This window comes from Hyla sarda, chromosome 5 (genome assembly GCF_029499605.1).
Source record: "Hyla sarda isolate aHylSar1 chromosome 5, aHylSar1.hap1, whole genome shotgun sequence".
NCBI classification, from domain to species: domain Eukaryota; kingdom Metazoa; phylum Chordata; class Amphibia; order Anura; family Hylidae; genus Hyla; species Hyla sarda.
Window position 1 is genome coordinate 33,629,393 of NC_079193.1, and position 20,017 is coordinate 33,649,409.

At 48.9% G+C, this 20,017-nt stretch overlaps 1 protein-coding gene across 4 annotated transcripts in view; it reads left to right on the forward strand.

The window, feature by feature from the left end:
* LOC130273044 (macrophage mannose receptor 1-like) overlaps positions 1-20,017 on the forward strand; it is a 227,650-nt gene that overhangs the window by 14,744 nt on the left and 192,889 nt on the right. For 2 of the 4 annotated variants that reach the window (XM_056519204.1, XM_056519205.1), the window contains exons 2-3: positions 3,151-3,543; positions 15,893-16,066. In XM_056519204.1, coding sequence (XP_056375179.1) covers positions 3,151-3,543; positions 15,893-16,066 — 567 coding nt within the window. Of the gene's footprint in view, positions 1-363; positions 574-3,150; positions 3,544-15,892; positions 16,067-20,017 lie in introns of those variants that run through there. The other 2 variants (XM_056519206.1, XM_056519202.1) reach the window with 2 other exon arrangements.

Below are 20,017 nucleotides of genomic sequence, written 5' to 3' on the forward strand. Positions count from 1 at the left end.
CAGCACCACAGTAAGTAAGTGTTAACTCCTAAGGTGCCAATAACTTAAATACAGGATTACTAACCCTGCCTGACCTGAACTGAGGGGGGGGGGGGGGAATGGGGGCCCATCCCATGTGGCCCTTACGTTATCCTCCAGGGCCCTTGACACCAACTTTTTCCCCCCAGTTTTGGGGAAGAAAAAGTGCTTCTTATACGGCGAAAAATACAGTATGTATGTAAACTTAAATAAAGAATAAAAAAAATAAAAAAATAAAACTGACCTACAAGTGGTGTATGACAGAATTGTGGCTTTCCTCTGAAATTGTGTGAAAACCATAAAAACAGAAGAGAAATCAGCTGACGAATGCAGATATGACTGGGAGGTCCTCTTTATGTGATGTCCCATGTGACAGGATATTGCTCTATTATATAGACACCACATTTTAGACTATTTTCACTCTTCTCTTAGTGGACGGTAACCGGACTAGTTTGTTGTAGTTTTATTCACATTGAAAGATTATTGAGATATTTTCAATGGCTGGTTTCATATTACTTGCACTTTTATGCCTATTTTGGCCTTCTTGCCTGCTGGGTGAGTAATCCTGTACTTACATTTTCTATAATGGTTATTATTGATATGTCTGGACATATAGGCAGCCTATGTCCAATGTATTCAGAAAGTCTTCAGACTCTTTTACTTTTTTCACATTTTGTTATGTTGACACCTTCCGTCATTCTGCCTTCATTGGGGAATATTTCTCAAAACCTGTGCAGAGGAAAAGTCGACCAGTTGCCCATAGCAACCAATCAGATCGCTTCTTTCATTTTTGAAAAAGGCCTTGAAAAACAAATGAAGCGATCTGATTGGTTGCTATGGGCAACTGGCCAAATTCTCCTCAGCAAAGGTCTTGATGAATCTCCCCCCGATATCCAATAATAAGAATACATTTAGTAAAAACAGAATTTAGAAATATTTGCGCATTTATAAAAAAAGGGAATCCAAATTTTGCATGGACATAAGTATTCAGACCCTTTGCTATGAGACTTAAAATTTCTATCTGGCTCATCCCATTTCTCTTATTCATCTCTGAGATGTTTCTCCTCCTTGGTTGTCACCTGTGGTAATGACTCCTGTCTGTAAGAGTCCTATCCATCTAAGGTCTCACAGCTGACAATACATAGCAGAGCAAAACCAAGCCATGAGGTAGAAAGAACTACCTGTAGAGCTCAGAGACAGGATTGGGTGGAGGAACAGAACTGGAGGAGGGGAAAAAAAATATATTTATACTCAGTGAAAGTTCCCAAGAGCACAATGGCCTCAATAATTCTTAACTGAATGAGGTTTTGAAAACTCAGGACTCTTCCTACAGCTGTCTAACAAAAATGATTAACCTATTGTCATATCAATCGTGGGTTCCACACCCCTCATAATACAGAATATTGTCTGCAGAATAATGTTCACCTTTGAATCCTCTGAACAACTGCTGTACTTGTTGTGGTATTGAATTCGGGTATAAATGTGGTATTTAGAGTGGTTACTACTTGATACGAGTGGGCACTATTTACTACGAGTGGGCACTATTTACTACGAGGGGGCACTATTTGCTACAAGTGGTCATTATTTGATACAAGGAGGCACTATTTCCTGCGAGAAGATACTATATACTATGAGGGGGGCACTATTTGGTATGAGAGGGCACAATTTACTATGATGGAGAAATGTTTGCTATGAGAAGGCACAATTTACTACGAGGGGCTCTATTGGCTATGAGAGGGAAGTAACTAGATATATTCTCTATATTCTCTATTACCCAGTACAAAGGTGGACATTTTCATTTTGTAGGGCACGAATTATTATTTGGGGTAAAAAACTAGTGTTGTTTCGTCTGCTCTAAAACAGTAATACTAACTCGCTTTGTGTCTCCCCACAAATATAAATGACCACCTGTGAGACTCTCATAGATAATAGTGCCTCACACAGAGGTACTATTACTAGTAGTTTTTTTGTGTAACACTCCCAATAAAAACACAACCATTTTGGATTTCTGATCAATGATGATGATCATTAGCACTGATCAAACACAAATAGTGTTTTGTAAAATGTCTTAACATGGTTTTTACATTGTTTTTTTTAACACACTACAGAATCAAGTCTTTACATGGTTCTTTAACACACTACAGAGGAAAACTCTATGTAAAAGCAGCTGCTTTATAATGAGTCAACATTGCTGTCAGACAGTATGGAAAGGAGTAGGAGGAGGAGATTGTGATCCTACTTTATAGTCTGTGAGATCACATCTGGGACACTGGGTTCAGTTTTGATGAACTCATCTACAAAAACCAATGATAAAATATTCAAAAATAGGCAAAGAAAGTGGAACGTAAAACATCAGAATAGACTCTGTTCTGCTTACAAAAAAGACCAACCATCACACAGTGAGTCTGGAAGCCTCTTTAGTTCTTTAACACACTACAGAAAAAAACTCTATGTAAAATAAGCTACTTTATAATGAGTAGATATGAGCGAAGTTACAGTAATTCGATTTGTCACGAACCTCACGGCTCGGCATTTGCTAACTTGCATAAAATAGTTCAGCTTTCAGGAGCTCCGATGGGCTGGAAAAGGTGGATACAGTCCTAAAAGATTCTCCTAGGACTGTATCCATCTTTTCCAGCCAACCGGAGCACCTGAAAGCTGAGCTAATTTATGCAGGAAAAGTCATCAACTGCCGAGCCGAGAAGTTCATGACGAATCGAATTACTGTAACTTCGCTCATCTCTAATAATGAGTCAACAATGCTGTCAGACAGTAGGGGAAGGAGTAGGAGGAGGAGATTGTGATCCTACTTTATAGTATAGTGGGATCACATCTGGGACACTGGGTTCAGTTTTGATGAACTCGTCTACAAAAACCAATGATAAAATATTCAAAAATAGGCTAAAGAAAGTGGAACATAGAACATCAGAAGAGACTCTGTTCTGCTTACAAAAAAGACCAACCATCACACAGTCTGGAAGCCTCCACATACCTTGTTTTATCCATGTGAAGTGATAGTTATCCACATATCTATTTGCACCATTTAGGAAATTGTAATATAATTGCAATAACTAATACAATTTTACCAAAATTTGCAGCAAAAGGTTTTCATAAAAATCATCTTATTTTCAGGTGCCAAAACATTTCTAATCTACAATGACTCCAGCAAGCAATGTTTACAAGCAGAGAATTCTGGGCTCGTCATGGTTGAATGTAATGAAAAGTCTACAATGCAGAAATTTCAATGGATTTCTGAAGATCAGCTTATAAATGTGGGGACATCACAATGTCTGTCTGTATCATCTCTAGTAGAAGGGTCAGCAGTGACGCTGAATACATGTGATGGCAAAAGTGGTCTCCAAAAATGGGAATGTAAGAATGAGACTTTCTTTAGCGTCCTAAAAGTTGATCTTTACATGACCGACAGAGATAGAGGAAAAGTTGTTCTCTCTTCACAACCAAAAGACGGGAGTCGATGGAAAATCTATTCAACTGATGATGATTTATGTGTTAATTCTTATGAAGGTAAGGAAGGTATATATACTCCAAAATGCACCAAGAAGTAGATGTTGGAATAGAATGAAATTGTATATGTATGAATGTAATGATGATATATTTAAGCAATTACAATAGAGTTAAGTGATAAGATTATTGGGAAAAACTGGATGATATAAAGAATTCTCTAGTATCCTGTTGGGCAGCTCTAACCTGGATACTAGATACAGTAAGATAGGGTTGGGCACAGAGAATACCGGTTCCGTATGGCATCCTGTGGGACAGATGCCACCAGATGTTGCAACTGAGCATCAAGCTCCTGCACACTCTTGCTGTATGTGAGTGAGCATTATCCTGCTGAAAAATGGGAGATACAAGGGTCTATTTACACGGCAGAATTTCCGCATGCGGAATTCAGCTCGAGAAATTGCGACTCAAATGAAAGCCCAATAGACTTCAGCGAGATTCCGCTCTCCCATCCACACTTCTGAATTTCTGCTTGCGGAACGTGGATGGGAGTGCAGAATCCCATTGGTCTATTGGGCTTTCATTTGAGGTGCATTTCAATATGCGGAAATTCTGCTGTGTGAATAGACCCTAAGGGAGCTCCTTGTGCTTATCTGTAGATGAAATGATGACATGTTTCTTGGTCGGCTCCCTTGGGGGACACAGGAACCGTGGGTATATCTTGCTGCCACTATGAGGTTGACACTAGGCATTAATAAAAAAAGAAGTCGGCCTCTCCTGGCAGGATATACCCCACCTACTAACTCTGGGCTAATCAGTTTTACCTTAGTGTCAGTAGAAGGCAGACACAGATTTGAAGCTCTCCAGACCTGGTCTTTTCTTTTCTTTTTTCTAGTTTTCTAGTGTGTTAGATTGTTTTTATCTCTTTGTTTTATTTATGTTGGGGCGACAGGTGCATGGCACTGCCTGATCCCCCACTTGCGATGAAGGGGCGCGGTACATAGAGTATGCACTGTTAACACCTTCTCACCACCGACCAGCACAAGGGATGTGCCCTGGGTCCGGCCCCCTAGTGCCCCTGCTCGTCCCGCTTTGGTAGCATGGCACTCTGCTGGTTGAAGCCTTCAGCAGGTGAGTATGTGGGACACCGTCCCTATATACATAATAACCATAGGCGTGCGCAGCCTATTGCATTAGGGTGTGCACCCTAAAGCACAAACTCACGCCGCGCGCGTGCATATATGTGTGTATATATATATATATATATATATATATATATATATATATATATATACACACACATACACACAATTAGTATAGTTCCCCCACATTAGGTGCAGTATAGTTCCCCCACATTAGGTGCAGTATAAGTCCCCCCACATTAGGTGCAGTATAAGTCCCCCCACATTAGGTGCAGTATAAGTCCTGCCACATTAGCTGCCGTAATTGACCACTGGCCCCTGTTCTGCTTATCAAGCACAGGTAGGATTAGCGTTAGGTCTCGCACCAATTTGAGAAACCTTGGCGCTGGTGTGCGGGCTCTGGTGTGTCCTTCATATAAGGATACACTGGCGAATGTCTCAATTTTATCATCAGTGTTGAGGGATAGCCAATGTATTGTTTACATCTACCACAGGAGTGCACCCATATTCCTGTATTGTATTCCTATTGTTACACATCCACACCGTTTATCTGGTGTAGGATTCTATTGTGGCACTTGTAGTCCGCTGCAGGCATCCTCCATTGTATGCATTTTTATGCTGGGGATCGCCCCTAGCAACGGACTACAAGGGCAGGATCTGCTCCCCCAGTATAAATGCACAACCACATTTGGGGTTGAGCACCTCCAGCCATTTGAGACCACGTTTTTTGTTGTTTGTATATATATATATATATATATATATATATATATATACGCACACATACACACAATTAGTATAGTTCCCCCACAATAGGTGCAGTATAGTTCCCCCACATTAGGTGCAGTATAAGTCCCCCCACATTAGGTGCAGTATAAGTCCCCCCACATTAGGTGCAGTATAAGTCCTGCCACATTAGGTGCAGTATAGTTCCCCCACATTAGGTGCAGTATAAGTCCCACCACATTAGGTTGGCAGTACAGTTCACCCACATTAGGTTGGCAGTACAGTTCCCCCACATTAGGTTGGCAGTACAGTTCCCCCACATTAGGTTGGCAGTACAGTTCCCCCACATTAGGTTGGCAGTACAGTTCCCCCACATTAGGTGCAGTTCAGTTCCCCCACATTAGGTGCCACCTAATGTGGGGGAACTGTACTGCACCTAATGTGGGGGAACTGTACTGCACCTAATGTGGGGGAACTGTACTACACCTAATGAAGGGGAACTGTACTGCACCTAATGCGAGGGAACTGTACTGCACCTAATGCGGGGGAACTGTACTGCACCTAATGTGGGGGAACTGTACTGCACCAGTACAGTTCCCCTACATTAAGTGCAGTACAGTTCCCCTACATTAAGTGCAGTACAGTTCCCCCACATTAGGTGCAGTACAGTTCCCCTACATTAGGTGCAGTATAGTTCCCCCACATTAGGTGCAGTATAGTTTCCCCACATTAGGTGCAGTATAGTTTCCCCACATTAGGTGCAGTATAGTTTCCCCACATTAGGTCAAGTATAGTTCCCCCACATTAGGTGCAGTATAGTTCCCCCACATTAGGTGCAGTATAGTTCCCCCACATTAGGTGCAGTATAGTTCCCCCACATTAGGTGCAGTATAGTTCCCCCACATTAGGTGCAGTATAGTTCCCCCACATTAGGTGCAGTATAGTTCCCCCACATTAGGTGCAGTATAGTTCCCCCACATTAGGTGCAGTATAGTTCCCCCACATTAGGTGCAGTATAGTTTCCCCCACATTAGGTGCAGTATAGTTTCCCCCACATTAGGTGCAGTATAGTTTCCCCCACATTAGGTGCAGTATAGTTTCCCCCACATTAGGTGCAGTATAGTTCCCCCACATTAGGTGCAGTATAGTTTCCCCCACATTAGGTGCAGTATAGTTTCCCCCACATTAGGTGCAGTATAGTTTCCCCCACATTAGGTGCAGTATAGTTTCCCCTACATTAGGTGCAGTATAGTTCCCCCACATTAGGTGCAGTATAGTTTCCCACACATTAGGTGCAGTATAGTTTCCCCCACATTAGGTGCAGTATAGTTTCCCCCACATTAGGTGCAGTATAGTTTCCCCCACATTAGGTGCAGTATAGTTTCCCCCACATTAGGTGCAGTATAGTTTCCCCCACATAGTTTCCCCCACACCAGCTCGTGTTGGTCACTTACTATTCCGGCCGGCGCGCGCATCATCTTCCTGGAATCTCCGCTCCTCTGTTGCTATGGGCACACGCACGGGACGTCAATGACGTCCCTGCGTGCACTACTTCCCGGCGGCCCCTGTGTTTTGAAAGTTAACACGGGGGCCGCTGTAGAAAGGTTACTGGGACATCCTTGTGTCCCGAAAAGATCTTTCGGGACACAGGGATGTCCCGAATGTGACGGGGGGGTCCTCTGCGGGCTGCTCAGTGGTGGCCTCGGATGCCTTCCTGGGCTTGATTAGGGTGTGCCTGGGCACACCCGGCACACCCCGTGCGCACGCCTATGATAATAACCCCCCCGCCGCCCTCTCCTTTCTCTACCCTCCCCTCTTTGGGGACCGGGATACTAAAGGGTTGGTAAGACTTCTTTATTATACTTGGGATGGGGATTTTTTCCCTGGCAGGGGGTTCTGTTTTTTTCTTCCCTCCGGCACCTTATTTTGTCCGTGGCCCTGTCCGTTCGGGTCCTGGTGGGCCCTCTCCCTTATCAGCACCTGCGACACTTCTGGCTCTCTGTCTCTCCAGTTGGCACAGCCCTGCTCTTTTCTCCGGCCACGGAAGCTTTGCGCCTGTCGTGCAGCCTTGATTTTTACTTCTTGGGCTTAGCTGACTAATCTGTGTATTTTTTTCCATGTCCAATCCCAGAACCGATCCCCTCCCCCAAACAGGTGGTCGCCGCCTTGGTCAAAGACTTTTCCTGTGCGGGCTGTAAAACAAAAATGCCTGGTGGTTCGGCTGAGTCCACCTGTTCTGCCTGCTCCACTTCACGCCCCAGCCCTCCTGTGCCTTCCGTTCAGGATGGCCCCCTGGACCGTGCGATTTCTGACCCTTCCCCAGTTTGGGTGTCCTTTCTCTCAGACAATCTCTGATTTGGCGCAGGAATCCAGAAAGGTGGCTACTGCCTTGAAACGGTCCTCCTTGAGCCTTCACTCCTGGGAGTCTTGTTCAGCCTCCTTTGGCCGTCCGTCCTGGCGCTCTCACAAGCAACCTAGGGTAATTTCTCAGATTTCTCACTCGATGGGACTTCTCCACGATGCTCCCGCTCCCCATCTCCCAGGCAGTGTCCTCGCTCCTGTGGTTGCTCCCCTGGGGCCCCTTCCCGGTCCCCGGCCTGCTGTTCCAGATATACTACGCCTAGGTCTAGGACTTCAATTGCCAGTTCCTGGTCTCCAGGGGAACTAGTGGATATGGAGTCGGATCCACTCTCGGACATGGTGGACAGTTTGGTGTCAGCCGTCAGGGACACCTTTCACCTGCAGGACCCTGGAACTTCAGACTCAGCACCAGAAGTTTCCTTCCGCCGCACTCGCCATACTCCTAAGGTCTTCCGTTCTCATATGGAGTTTGATGACCTACTGGACGCAGCCTGGAAGCATCCTGACAAACGCTTCCAGGGGTCAAAATGGCTGCAGGCTATGTTTCCGTTTGCCCAAGACCTGGTGTCCAAATGGACCGCCCCGCCTACAGTGGATCCTCCGGTCCCACCCCCTTTCCTTTGGCTTCTTTCAAGGACCCAGTGGACAAGCGGATTGAGAATTTGGCCTAATTCACTTTTGAAGCTGCAAGGTCGTCCTTACTGCCGGCCCCAAAGCGTTGTCTGCCTGGGCTTCCCAACTTCGCCAGGGCATTTTATCCGGGGCTCCTCCAGATGATTAAGCTGACCTGGCCCTCCAGATCTCTAATGCTGGTGACTGTGCTCGGCGTCTCTGGATTCCACATGTTGTGCGGCCTTTGCTTCTGGGAGTTTGGTGGTTATCCGCCGCTCTATGTGGCTGAAGGCCTGGAATGTTGATGCAGCCCCCAAGAAATCCCTCACAGAGCTGCCTTTTGCCAGCGGCCATCTTTTTTTTGGTAAATGCATGGATGAAATCACCTCTGAGGCTCATGGCAGCAAGGGCTCTCTGTTCCCGCAGAATAGGGTACATCGCACCAATTCCCACCACAAGTCCTCTTCTTTCAGCCCTTTCAGTCTTTTGCCTCAAGCCACCACGACAAACCAGTGGCCTAACAGCCTAGGATGGCTCCTTCCTTCAAAGCGTGTCCCTCCTGGAAGCAGGACGATCATTCCAGACTTTTTTTGCCAAGGCAGGTACCCGCAAGCCTCCCTCCACCTGAAGGGGCACCCCCACCCGAGTCTCTTTCTCGGGTGGGTGGTCACCTGTCCCTCATTCGGGACATTTAGCTGGCCCAGCTCCAGTATTCTTGGGTTCGGGACGTCGTTTCCGATGGCTACCGAATCAAGTGTGGTTCTTTTTCCCGGGATCGTTTTTTCAAGTCCCGTCTTCCCCGCTCTCTCCTGCCTTGGCCACAGCTTTTCAGTGTGCACTTCACAAGCTTCTTGCTCAAGAGGTCATCATTCCAGTGCCATTCTATTCAAATCTTTTTGTCGTTCCCAAGAAAGGGGGAACAGTCCGACTGATTCTGGATTTGAGGCTTCTCAATCGGCACTTGCGCCAGCGGCACTTCTGCATGGAATCTCTCCGTTCTGTGGTTGCTTCCATGGATCAGGGCAAATTTCTGTCCTCAGTGGACATCCGGGATGCTTACCTCCACATGCCCATTTGCCCGGCCCACCAGCGGTTCCTCCGTTCTCCACTTAGAGTTTGTGGCTCTGTCCTTTTGGTTGGCCACAGCCCCAAAGATCTTCACCAAGGTCTTGGCTGTGGTGATTGCCATCCTCCATCTCGGCGATCCACATTCCCGGGGTGGACAATTGGGAGGCAGACTTTTTGAGTTGCTCCTCGCCTGACCCTGGAGAGTCTCTCCAACCGGAGGTGCTCAAGCAAATTTGCAAACGCTGTGAGACTCCGGACATGGACCTCTTTGCGTCCTGCCTAAATCGGTTCCTGGCTTCGTCGCCAAGTCTGGCAATCCTCTGGCACTGGCCATAGATGCGTTGGTGATTCCCTGGACACAGTTCTCCCTCCCTTACCTCTTCCCTCCGCTTCCTCTCCTGCCCACGATCATAAGAAAGCTCAAGGCGGAGGGCGTATCGGCGATTCTCGTGGCTCCGAATTGGCCCTGGTTCTCATGGTTTGCCGACGTCGTTTGCCAAGTGGCAGACATTCCCATGCGGCTTCTGGTTCAGCCTGATCTGTTCTCACAAGGTCCTCTCTGCCACCTCAATTTACTGCTGTTGCGGCTGACGACTTGCCAGTTGAAACCGCGGTATTGAGGGCTCGGGGTTTCTCGGTTTGGGTCATTTGCACCATGCTCCGGGCTCGTAAGCCATCATCAGCCAGGATTTATCATCATACCTGGCGAGCCTATTTTCGGTGGTGGGAGGCCGTTGTCTTTTTCTTGCCCAACCTGCTTTCCTTTTTGCAGGCGGGGCTGGAAACGTGCCTCACACTTAGTTCCCTTAAGGGGCAGTTGTCGGCGCTTTCCATCCTTTTTCAGGATTTTTGGCATCTGACCCTCATGTCTGCACTTTCATGCAAGGGGTGGCTCACAAGGCTCCTCCGTACAGGTCCCCTCTCCACAACAGTCTTTCTCGGGTGGGTGGTCACCTGTCCCTCATTCGGGACATTTAGCTGGCTCAGCTCCAGTATTCTTGGGTTCGGGACGTCGTTTCCGATGGCTACCGAATCAAGTTTGGTTCTTTTTCCCGGGATCGTTTTTTCAAGTCCCGTCTTCCCCGCTCTCTCCTGCCTTGGCCACAGCTTTTCAGTGTGCACTTGACAAGCTTCTTGCTCAAGAGGTCATCATTCCAGTGCCATTCTATTCTATTCAAATCTTTTTGTCGTTCCCAAGAAAGAGGGAACAGTCCGACCGATTCTGGATTTGAGGCTTCTCAATCGGCACTTGCGCCAGCGGCACTTCTGCATGGAATCTCTCCGTTCTGTGGTTGCTTCCATGGATCAGGGCAAATTTCTGTCCTCAGTGGACATCCGGGATGCTTACCTCCACATGCCCATTTGCCCGGCCCACCAGCGGTTCCTCCGTTCTCCACTTAGAGTTTGTGGCTCTGTCCTTTTGGTTGGCCACAGCCCCCAAGATCTTCACCAAGGTCTTGGCTGTGGTGATTGCCATCCTCCATCTCGGCGATCCACATTCCCGGGGTGGACAATTGGGAGGCAGACTTTTTGAGTTGCTCCTCGCCTGACCCTGGAGAGTCTCTCCAACCGGAGGTGCTCAAGCAAATTTGCAAACGCTGTGAGACTCCGGACATGGACCTCTTTGCGTCCTGCCTAAATCGGTTCCTGGCTTCGTCGCCAAGTCTGGCAATCCTCTGGCACTGGCCATAGATGCGTTGGTGATTCCCTGGACACAGTTCTCCCTCCCTTACCTCTTCCCTCCGCTTCCTCTCCTGCCCACGATCATAAGAAAGCTCAAGGCGGAGGGCGTATCGGCGATTCTCGTGGCTCCGAATTGGCCCTGGTTCTCATGGTTTGCCGACGTCGTTTGCCAAGTGGCAGACATTCCCATGCGGCTTCCGGTTCAGCCTGATCTGTTCTCACAAGGTCCTCTCTGCCACCTCAATTTACTGCTGTTGCGGCTGACGACTTGCCAGTTGAAACCGCGGTATTGAGGGCTCGGGGTTTCTCGGTTTGGGTCATTTGCACCATGCTCCGGGCTCGTAAGCCATCGTCAGCCAGGATTTATCATCATACCTGGCGAGCCTATTTTCGGTGGTGGGAGGCCGTTGTCTTTTTCTTGCCCAACCTGCTTTCCTTTTTGCAGGCGGGGCTGGAAACGTGCCTCACACTTAGTTCCCTTAAGGGGCAGTTGTCGGCGCTTTCCATCCTTTTTCAGGATTTTTGGCATCTGACCCTCATGTCTGCACTTTCATGCAAGGGGTGGCTCACAAGGCTCCTCCGTACAGGTCCCCTCTCCACAACAGTCTTTCTCGGGTGGGTGGTCACCTGTCCCTCATTCGGGACATTTAGCTGGCTCAGCTCCAGTATTCTTGGGTTCGGGACGTCGTTTCCGATGGCTACCGAATCAAGTTTGGTTCTTTTTCCCGGGATCGTTTTTTCAAGTCCCGTCTTCCCCGCTCTCTCCTGCCTTGGCCACAGCTTTTCAGTGTGCACTTCACAAGCTTCTTGCTCAAGAGGTCATCATTCCAGTGCCATTCTATTCTATTCAAATCTTTTTGTCGTTCCCAAGAAAGAGGGAACAGTCCGACCGATTCTGGATTTGAGGCTTCTCAATCGGCACTTGCGCCAGCGGCACTTCTGCATGGAATCTCTCCGTTCTGTGGTTGCTTCCATGGATCAGGGCAAATTTCTGTCCTCAGTGGACATCCGGGATGCTTACCTCCACATGCCCATTTGCCCGGCCCACCAGCGGTTCCTCCGTTCTCCACTTAGAGTTTGTGGCTCTGTCCTTTTGGTTGGCCACAGCCCCCAAGATCTTCACCAAGGTCTTGGCTGTGGTGATTGCCATCCTCCATCTCGGCGATCCACATTCCCGGGGTGGACAATTGGGAGGCAGACTTTTTGAGTTGCTCCTCGCCTGACCCTGGAGAGTCTCTCCAACCGGAGGTGCTCAAGCAAATTTGCAAACGCTGTGAGACTCCGGACATGGACCTCTTTGCGTCCTGCCTAAATCGGTTCCTGGCTTCGTCGCCAAGTCTGGCAATCCTCTGGCACTGGCCATAGATGCGTTGGTGATTCCCTGGACACAGTTCTCCCTCCCTTACCTCTTCCCTCCGCTTCCTCTCCTGCCCACGATCATAAGAAAGCTCAAGGCGGAGGGCGTATCGGCGATTCTCGTGGCTCCGAATTGGCCCTGGTTCTCATGGTTTGCCGACGTCGTTTGCCAAGTGGCAGATATTCCCATGCGGCTTCCGGTTCAGCCTGATCTGTTCTCACAAGGTCCTCTCTGCCACCTCAATTTACTGCTGTTGCGGCTGACGACTTGCCAGTTGAAACCGCGGTATTGAGGGCTCGGGGTTTCTCGGTGTGGGTCATTTGCACCATGCTCCGGGCTCGTAAGCCATCGTCAGCCAGGATTTATCATCATACCTGGCGAGCCTATTTTCGGTGGTGGGAGGCCGTTGTCTTTTTCTTGCCCAACCTGCTTTCCTTTTTGCAGGCGGGGCTGGAAACGTGCCTCACACTTAGTTCCCTTAAGGAGCAGTTGTCGGCGCTTTCCATCCTTTTTCAGGATTTTTGGCATCTGACCCTCATGTCTGCACTTTCATGCAAGGGGTGGCTCACAAGGCTCCTCCGTACAGGTCCCCTCTCCACAACAGTCTTTCTCGGGTGGGTGGTCACCTGTCCCTCATTCGGGACATTTAGCTGGCTCAGCTCCAGTATTCTTGGGTTCGGGACGTCGTTTCCGATGGCTACCGAATCAAGTTTGGTTCTTTTTCCCGGGATCGTTTTTTCAAGTCCCGTCTTCCCCGCTCTCTCCTGCCTTGGCCACAGCTTTTCAGTGTGCACTTCACAAGCTTCTTGCTCAAGAGGTCATCATTCCAGTGCCATTCTATTCTATTCAAATCTTTTTGTCGTTCCCAAGAAAGAGGGAACAGTCCGACCGATTCTGGATTTGAGGCTTCTCAATCGGCACTTGCGCCAGCGGCACTTCTGCATGGAATCTCTCCGTTCTGTGGTTGCTTCCATGGATCAGGGCAAATTTCTGTCCTCAGTGGACATCCGGGATGCTTACCTCCACATGCCCATTTGCCCGGCCCACCAGCGGTTCCTCCGTTCTCCACTTAGAGTTTGTGGCTCTGTCCTTTTGGTTGGCCACAGCCCCCAAGATCTTCACCAAGGTCTTGGCTGTGGTGATTGCCATCCTCCATCTCGGCGATCCACATTCCCGGGGTGGACAATTGGGAGGCAGACTTTTTGAGTTGCTCCTCGCCTGACCCTGGAGAGTCTCTCCAACCGGAGGTGCTCAAGCAAATTTGCGAACGCTGTGAGACTCCGGACATGGACCTCTTTGCATCCTGCCTAAATCGGTTCCTGGCTTCGTCGACAAGTCTGGCAATCCTCTGGCACTGGCCATAGATGCGTTGGTGATTCCCTGGACACAGTTCTCCCTCCCTTACCTCTTCCCTCCACTTCCTCTCCTGCCCACGATCATAAGAAAGCTCAAGGCAGAGGGCGCATCGCCGATTCTCGTGGCTCCGAATTGGCCCCGGCTCTCATGGTTTGCCGACGTCGTTTGCCAAGTGGCAGACATTCCCATGCGGCTTCCGGTTCAGCCTGATCTGTTCTCACAAGGTCCTCTCTGCCACCTCAATTTACTGCTGTTGCGGCTGACGACTTGCCAGTTGAAACCGCGGTATTGAGGGCTCGGGGTTTCTCGGTTTGGGTCATTTGCACCATGCTCCGGGCTCGTAAGCCATCGTCAGCCAGGATTTATCATCATACCTGGCGAGCCTATTTTCGGTGGTGGGAGGCCGTTGTCTTTTTCTTGCCCAACCTGCTTTCCTTTTTGCAGGCGGGGCTGGAAACGTGCCTCACACTTAGTTCCCTTAAGGGGCAGTTGTCGGCGCTTTCCATCCTTTTTCAGGATTTTTGGCATCTGACCCTCATGTCTGCACTTTCATGCAAGGGGTGGCTCACAAGGCTCCTCCGTACAGGTCCCCTCTCCACCCTGGGACCTGAATCTGGCATTGCAGGGTGCCCCACTTGAGCCCCTCCAGGAGGTTTCCCTCCGCTTACTTTCTTGGAAGGCGTTTTTTTTCTCCGCTGGTGTCTTTATTGGCAGCTCTCTCCTGTCGTCCTAATCCTTCATCAGGCTGTGCTTTGGCTGGTTCCGTCTTTTTTGCTAAAGGTGGTATCCTCTTTCCATCTGAACAAGGATATTGTCCTTCCTTCTGTCCAGCCCCCTCTCACCCTAAGGAGAGCTCTCTCCACAAATTGGATGTTGTCAGAGCCTTGCTAGTCTATCTCTCGGTCACTTCTTCATTTCGACGCTCTGATTCCCTGTTCGTCCTTCCGGAAGACCTATAGTTAGTTAGGCCTATAGTTATAGGGGAGGTTATAGTGCATTCCACCTGCTCCGTTGGGGCCTCCTGGGCGGTCCACAACACAGCTTTGGCCGTGCAGGTGTGTAAGGCGGCCATGTGGTCGTCCGTGCACATGTTTACCAAGTTCCACCAAGTGCACACTTCTGCGTCCTCTGACGCCGGTTTTGGCATTGGGGTGTTGCAGGCAGCGGTGGCTTTGCCCTCTGCCTGGTTTCTCTCTATCTGCGTTCTTTATTCCCATCCTGGGGACTGCTTTGGTACGTCAAACGGTTTCTGTGTACCCCAATGGAGCTAACCGAGAAAAGTAGATTTTTTTATACTTACTGTAAAATCTTTTTCTCGGAGGATCCATTAAGGGGACACAGCGCCTGTCATTGGGATGGTTCGGTTGTTTTTTGTCTGGGCTTTACTTGGACTTCTTGTTGTTGTTCTGTCGGTTCCCTCCTACTGCTTTGGGACTAAACTGATTAGCTCAGAGTTAATAGGCGGGGTATATTCTGTCAGGAGGGGCCAACTTCTTTTTTGTTAATGCCTAGTGGCAGCAAGATATACCCACGGTTCCTGTGTCCCCCAATGCATCCTCTGAGAAAAAGATTTTAAAGTAAGTATAAAAAAATCACTTTAGAAGGAAATAGTAATGGTCAGCCCTGCCCTGTTGAATCCCAAGCAAAACTTGGATTTTTCATAAAAGATGGTACGATTCCCATTCGTAGCAATTCAGGTTTCTCCTTCATGACACCTCTGCAAACAAAGGTGATGGGGGCAGGACATGTAATGAACACCATGAAACAAAAAGTTATTTATGCTAAGCATCTGAAAATGGTCTGGGAAGAGACAAGAGTGTGTGATAGAGGGGCCACCTGTGTCTGGGAAAACTAAGGGTCTATTTACATGGCAGAATTTCTGCATGTGGAATTGCGCCTCAAATGAAAGCCATACTTCTGAATTTCCACTTGCAGAATTCTGCAAGCAGAAATTCAGAAGTGTGGATGGGGATGCAGAATCCCAAAGAAGTCTATCGGGCTTTAATTTGAGGCGCATTTCCGCATGCGGAAATTCTGCCGTGTGAATAGACCCTAAGGGAGCTGCTTGTGCTTGTCTGCAGATGAAATGATGACATATGTTTTTCCACAGAATTATACACTTTAGAAGGAAATAGTAATGGTCAGCCCTGCAAGTTCCCTTTCAAGTTTGATAACAAGATTTATGTAGACTGCACAACTGCTGGGCGATCTGATGGAAGATTCTGGTGCTCTACAACTTCAGATTATGAAACGGACATGTTGTTTGGATTTTGTCCTCCTAAATGTAAGTGTTATAATGGTTTACTGTATATTTATATGGTTACCTAATACATTTTTAAGATCAAGGCATTGCTTTGGGTGAACAGGACCAAACCAATTGATGACACAATGTAGAGTAGTACCGTACCAGCATACAAAATGTGTGTAGATTAGATCAGTACAAAAGTACTGTAAATAGAATCAAAATCTCAAATTTAAATTGTCCCATTTCCCACCTCTCAAAACCAGCCCCAGTGGCCATTCTCTGAGAGTCTTATATATTTGCTAATTTTCTTTCCTCAACATTTGCTAGTTTAGAGCTGTCACGATGCCGGCTGGCAGGTAGTGGATCCTCTGTGCCAGAGAGGGATGGCGAGGACCGCGCTAGTGGACCGGTTCTAAGTCACTACAGGTTTTCACCAGAGCCCGCCGCAAAGCGGGATGGTCTTGCTGCGGCGGTAGTGACCAGGTCGTATCCACTAGCAACGGCTCACCTCTCTGGCTGCTGAAGATGCTGAAGATAGGCGCGGTACAATGGAGTAGGCAGAAGCAAGGTCGGACGTAGCAGAAGGTCGGGGGCAGGCGGCAAGGATCGTAGTCAGGGGCAACGGCAGGAGGTCAGGAACACGGACTAGGAACAGACAAGGAATGCTTTCACTAGGCACAAGTGCAACAAGATCCGGCAAGGGAGTGCAGGGGAAGTGAGGTAATATAGGGAAGTGCACAGGTGATTACCAATTAAGCTAATTGGGAAGATTGGGCCAGGCACCATCATTGGTGCACTGGCCCTTTAAATCGCAGAGACCCGGCGCGCGCGCGCCCTAGGGAGCGGGGCCGCGCGCGCCGGGACAGGACCGAGGGAGAGCGAGTCAGGTACGGGGACCGGGGTGCGCATCGCGAGCGGGCGCTACCCGCATCGCGAATCGCACCCCGGCTGAAGGCGGGACCGCAGCGCACCCGGTCAGTGGATCTGACCGGGGCGCTGCAACAACGAAGATGAGGCGAGCGCTCCGGGGAGGAACGGGGACCCGGAGCGCTCGGCGTAACAGTACCCCCCCCCTTGGGTCTCCCCCTCTTCTTGGGGCCAAAGAACCTGAAAAAAAACTCAATTTTTCCGTGAAGAGGTCCGATGCAAACTAGGAGGGGCTCAGCGCGGAAACGCACAAGACAGTCCAATCTTTTATTGTAAAAACAATAGATGTAGAGGGGTCTGGCGAGACTGGTCACAGGAACGTAGAACCTGTTGATGAGAGAGGCCAAAAAAAATTTTCCTGCAGATCCGGAATCCAAGAAGAGCATAGTAGAGAAGGAGAAGGTAGAGGCAGATATCCGCACAGGCACAGTAAGGCGTGGAGAAGCAGAGTTGACATCAAGAACTGTGTCACCTTCGTGCGGAGTCAGCGTGCGTCTTTCCAGGCGGGGAGGACGGATAGGACAATCCTTCAGGAAGTGTTCGGTACCGGCATAGTACAGGCAAAGATTCTCCATGCGGCGTCGTGTCCTCTCTTGAGGTGTCAAGCAAGACCGGTCAACATGCATAGCCTCCGCGGCGGGAAGCACAGGAACAGATTGCAGAGGACCAGAGGAGAGAGGAGCCGGAGAGAAAAAACGCTTCGTGCGAACAAAGTCCATATCCAGGCGGAGCTCCAGACGCCATCCGGAAGAACGCATGTCAATGCGAGTGGCTAGATGAATGAGTTCATGTAGGTCAGCAGGAGTCTCTCGTGCGGCCAGAACATCTTTAATGTTGCTGGATAGGCCTTTTTTAAAGGTCGCGCAGAGAGTCTCACTATTCCAGGACAACTCGTAAGCAAGAGCACGGAACTGAATGGCGTACTCGCCAACGGAAGAAACACCCTGGGCCAGGTTCAGCAGGGCAATCTCGGCTGAAGAAGCTCGGGCAGGTTCCTCAAAGACACTTCGAATTTCCGAGAAGAAGGAGTGTACCGAGGCAGTGACGGGGTCATTGCGGTCCCAGAGCGGTGCGGCCCATGACAGGGCTTTTCCAGACAGAAGGCAGAACACGAAAGCCACCTTAGACCTTTCAGTAGGAAACTGGTCCGACATCATCTCCAAGTGCTGGGAACATTGCGAAAGAAAGCCATGGCAATACTTAGAGTCCCCATTAAATTTGTCCGGCAAGGACAGGCGGAGGCTAGGAGTGGCCACTCGCTGCGGAAGGGGTGCAGGAGCTGGCGGAGGAGATGATTGCTGAAGAAGTTGCGAATGTTGGCGCACTTCCGACAGCTGGTGGGTTAGAAGGGCGACCTGTCGGGCGATATCAGAGGCAACTGGCAGGGGATGTTGGTGCAAAATGGTGGACACTTCCGACAGCTGGTGGGTTAGATGGGCGATCTGTCGGGCGATATCAGAGACAACTGGCAGGGGAACCTCAGCGGGATCCATGGCCGGATCTACTGTCACGATGCCGGCTGGCAGGTAGTGGATCCTCTGTGCCAGAGAGGGATGGCGAGGACCGCGCTAGTGGACCGGTTCTAAGTCACTACAGGTTTTCACCAGAGCCCGCCGCAAAGCGGGATGGTCTTGCTGCGGCGGTAGTGACCAGGTCGTATCCACTAGCAACGGCTCACCTCTCTGGCTGCTGAAGATGCTGAAGATAGGCGCGGTACAATGGAGTAGGCAGAAGCAAGGTCGGACGTAGCAGAAGGTCGGGGGCAGGCGGCAAGGATCGTAGTCAGGGGCAACGGCAGGAGGTCAGGAACACGGACTAGGAACAGACAAGGAATGCTTTCACTAGGCACAAGTGCAACAAGATCCGGCAAGGGAGTGCAGGGGAAGTGAGGTAATATAGGGAAGTGCACAGGTGATTACCAATTAAGCTAATTGGGAAGATTGGGCCAGGCACCATCATTGGTGCACTGGCCCTTTAAATCGCAGAGACCCGGCGCGCGCGCGCCCTAGGGAGCGGGGCCGCGCGCGCCGGGACAGGACCGAGGGAGAGCGAGTCAGGTACGGGGACCGGGGTGCGCATCGCGAGCGGGCGCTACCCGCATCGCGAATCGCACCCCGGCTGAAGGCGGGACCGCAGCGCACCCGGTCAGTGGATCTGACCGGGGCGCTGCAACAACGAAGATGAGGCGAGCGCTCCGGGGAGGAACGGGGACCCGGAGCGCTCGGCGTAACAAGAGCACTGTGCACAGATTATTCATATCAGTTTCTTTTGTGACACATTGGAGCTCTTCAGTAGTGTTGAGCACTAATATTTGAAATGCAAATTTTAACCGCGAATATCGGCACTTCGCAATTTCAAGAATATGTAGAATATAGTGATATAGATTCGTAATGATGAATATTGTTTATTTTTTTTGAATATGCGAATATATGCAAATATTCACGAATATGCAAATATTCACGAATATCGGCACTTACAGTCAGAGGACACTGATCCCTCCCTTCTTTTAGGTGAAAGATATAATCACGCATGTGCACTATGCGAATTTGATTCCAAATTTTTGCATGGAAAAATTAAGGAGAACGAACATAGTGCATATGCGATTTTCACGAACATAGGACGAATATGCGTCCATACATTCGCAAAATATCGCAAATTCGAATATGGCCCCTGCAGCTCATCACTACTCTTCAGGAGACTGGAAAAAATGAGGAAGTACGGTGAGCCCTAAACTGTGTCCTGCATACACATATATAACATTCTTCCCTGGGCAAAGCCGGGTTCTTAGCTAGTTATGTCTAATATGGACATTAGAAAAGGAACTTAAATGAATAATATATATATATATATATATATATATATATATATATATATATATATATATAAAAATATATATATATATATATATATATAGATGCAAATCAAAAAATGTTGCATTATCTTGTAATACCTTTTTTTATTGGACTAACAGAATTTTGTAGAGAAGCTTTCGGGATTCCTCCAAAGTCCAAAGCAAATCTAAGCTCACAAGCAGAAGACACAGGTTACATGTCCACATATTAG